Source organism: Morone saxatilis, unplaced genomic scaffold (genome assembly GCF_004916995.1).
Source record: "Morone saxatilis isolate NCDOM2014 unplaced genomic scaffold, NCSU_SB_2.0 Contig4, whole genome shotgun sequence".
In the NCBI taxonomy this organism is placed as follows: domain Eukaryota; kingdom Metazoa; phylum Chordata; class Actinopteri; family Moronidae; genus Morone; species Morone saxatilis.
The window spans coordinates 13,857,270-13,859,550 of NW_023339984.1; the positions used below are offsets into that span (position 1 = coordinate 13,857,270).

General features: G+C 40.2%; 1 protein-coding gene across 1 annotated transcript in view; it reads left to right on the forward strand.

Moving 5' to 3' along the window:
- LOC118338484 (E3 ubiquitin/ISG15 ligase TRIM25-like) overlaps nt 1–2,252 on the forward strand; it is a 16,782-nt gene extending 14,530 nt beyond the window's left edge. The window contains exons 12-16 of the mRNA XM_035675782.1: nt 8–76; nt 350–583; nt 724–871; nt 953–979; nt 1,070–2,252. Of these exons, the coding sequence (XP_035531675.1) occupies nt 8–76; nt 350–583; nt 724–871; nt 953–979; nt 1,070–1,605 (1,014 nt within the window). The 3' untranslated portion in view covers nt 1,606–2,252. The remainder of the gene's footprint in view (nt 1–7; nt 77–349; nt 584–723; nt 872–952; nt 980–1,069) is intronic.
- Nucleotides 2,253–2,281: the final 29 nt, after the last annotated feature.

A 2,281-nucleotide genomic window follows, 5' to 3' on the forward strand; every position in this document is an offset into this window, starting at 1 on the left:
GACAGAGTTACAACAGAAAATCCAGAAGAGAAAAACACGAATGGATGAGATTAATACATCTCTTAAGAAGTGCAAGGTAAGCTAGAGCAAGAGTAAAATGACTGATCCTGGATTGACCTGGATTGAAGATCAAGATTTTAAACACTATGGCAGTTAAACTGAACAACTTTATAGGTGTCCCACAAAGAGGATAATGCAACTTCTTGGGCCAGTTGCTAATACAGTGGGCTTTTCCTCAAAATCTCAGTATCAGTGGTATAGCAGTAGTGGAAATGCTGACCGTTTTTTAAATCACAGGTATATGTAGCAGATGTCAAATGAACAATGCTTGTTTTTCTCCCATTTCCAGGACCAGATGGATGATGAGTGGTGGGATATTGAGGGTGTGTTCACAGCTGTGATTGCCATTGTGGAGAGAGCCCAGGCAGCAGCCCTACAGCCACTAAAGGACAGGAGACAGGTTGTGGAGAAAGATGCAAAAGACCTCATAGAAGAGTTGGAAGCAGAGATCAACAGGCTTGAGAAGACCATCTCTGAGTTGGATGATATATCTGCACTTGAGGATCACATCCATTTCTTGCAAGTAAGACGAAACTTTTCAAGAATGGACAACTTTTCAGCTGATGTATGTTCAGCAGTTGCAGAAAAGGTGCGTCTTTTGAGGAGCTGCTACTTTAAAGTGCATTTTTTAATTTAGTTGTTTCTCTTTTTTCCCTGTCTCAGAGTTACCCATCTCTTCAAGACCTGGACAACATCAAAGACTGGACAGAGGTAGAGTTTGACACGTCACTGTCTTTTGGCACCATGAGAAAAACCACAGCAGCCCTGTTGGAACAAATTCAACAGGAACTGGAGAAGCTGACCTCCATCGGTAAGAATTAAATCATGGTGGTAAATGTTTAATGCTAAAATGGCGACTTAATTGATCTAAAACAATTTCTTCACTTCACAGAACTTCAGAGAGTTCCAAAGTTTACAGGTGCGTAAAATAATCTTCTGAAAACATCTTTCAAAAAATAGACTTTTGAGTTCAGATCTTTGCTAACTTTTTAAAACTTGTAATTAACAGTGGATGTAAAGCTGGATCCAACCACCGGCCACCAACGCCTTGTTCTTTCTGATGACGGGAAGGAAGTGAAAGATGGAGGCGAGGACAAGGAAGTAGACGATACTTCTGAGAGGTTTGATCTGTTTGCCAGCATCCTGGGGCTCAACAGGTTGACCTCTGGGAGGTCATACTGGGAGGTGGAGGTCAGCAAGAAGACAGGGTGGGACCTGGGTGTGGCAAGATGTGACGCAAACCGCAAAGGAAAACTCTCGCTGAACCCAGATAATGGTTACTGGGTTACTGTACATTATGAAGATGAAAAGTACGCTGCCATGACAGCACCACCAGTTTGTCTTTCCCTAAAAGAGAAACCACAAAGGGTGGGAGTGTTTGTGGATTACGAGGAACATTTTGTGTCCTTCTACAATGTGACAGCTAAATCTCACATCTACTCGTTTACTGAGTGTTCGTTCAATGATTCAGAGATCTTCCCATATTTCAGTCCACATGCAAAACAAGATGAAAAAAACAATGATCCTTTGATTATTGTTAATTAGGAAATTGAAATGTCATAAAGAATTTGCATTCCAGTTTTGCTATATTAGAATGCGGAGAGGGAATTCTTGGTGAATCTGAATTGGCTTGAAAAAAAAAGTTCTGGAGAATTTGGAGAATTACAACTAGTAAAATTACTTCTGTATTATAAGTCTGGGTGCAACTACACATGATGATGCAAGGTGTGCCTACGATAACACCAAGCCTTGTTGCCAATGCAATGAAACAATGCTACATGATGTAACAACACTACATGTAGGGACGCTACTAGTTTAACTACATTTCCCAATGGCGTTGGCCCAAAATAATGCAACATTTTCAGCAGCAATGTTTTTTTCAGTATGTTTTCACTCCCAAAGTGTCAAATATGGCAGCTTAGTCAGCCCTACAATTTAAACTGTAACACTGTAGGTGCCCCCTCTAGAGGAATGTTTTGATGTGCAGTCAAATCAGGTGACATAGTTAGGACTTACACCAAGGAGTTGTTTGTTTTCTTGGTGAAACCAATAATAGTTTTTTACTTACGTTACCTAAGTTGCTTTCTTATTTACTGAAACCATGATCTTTTCATAAACCTAACTAAGTCGTTTTTGTGCCTAAACATTATCCAAACTGTGACTGTTGCACAACATGAACCACATTTTTATTTCAGTAAGCCAACTCACGTTTGGAATGTTT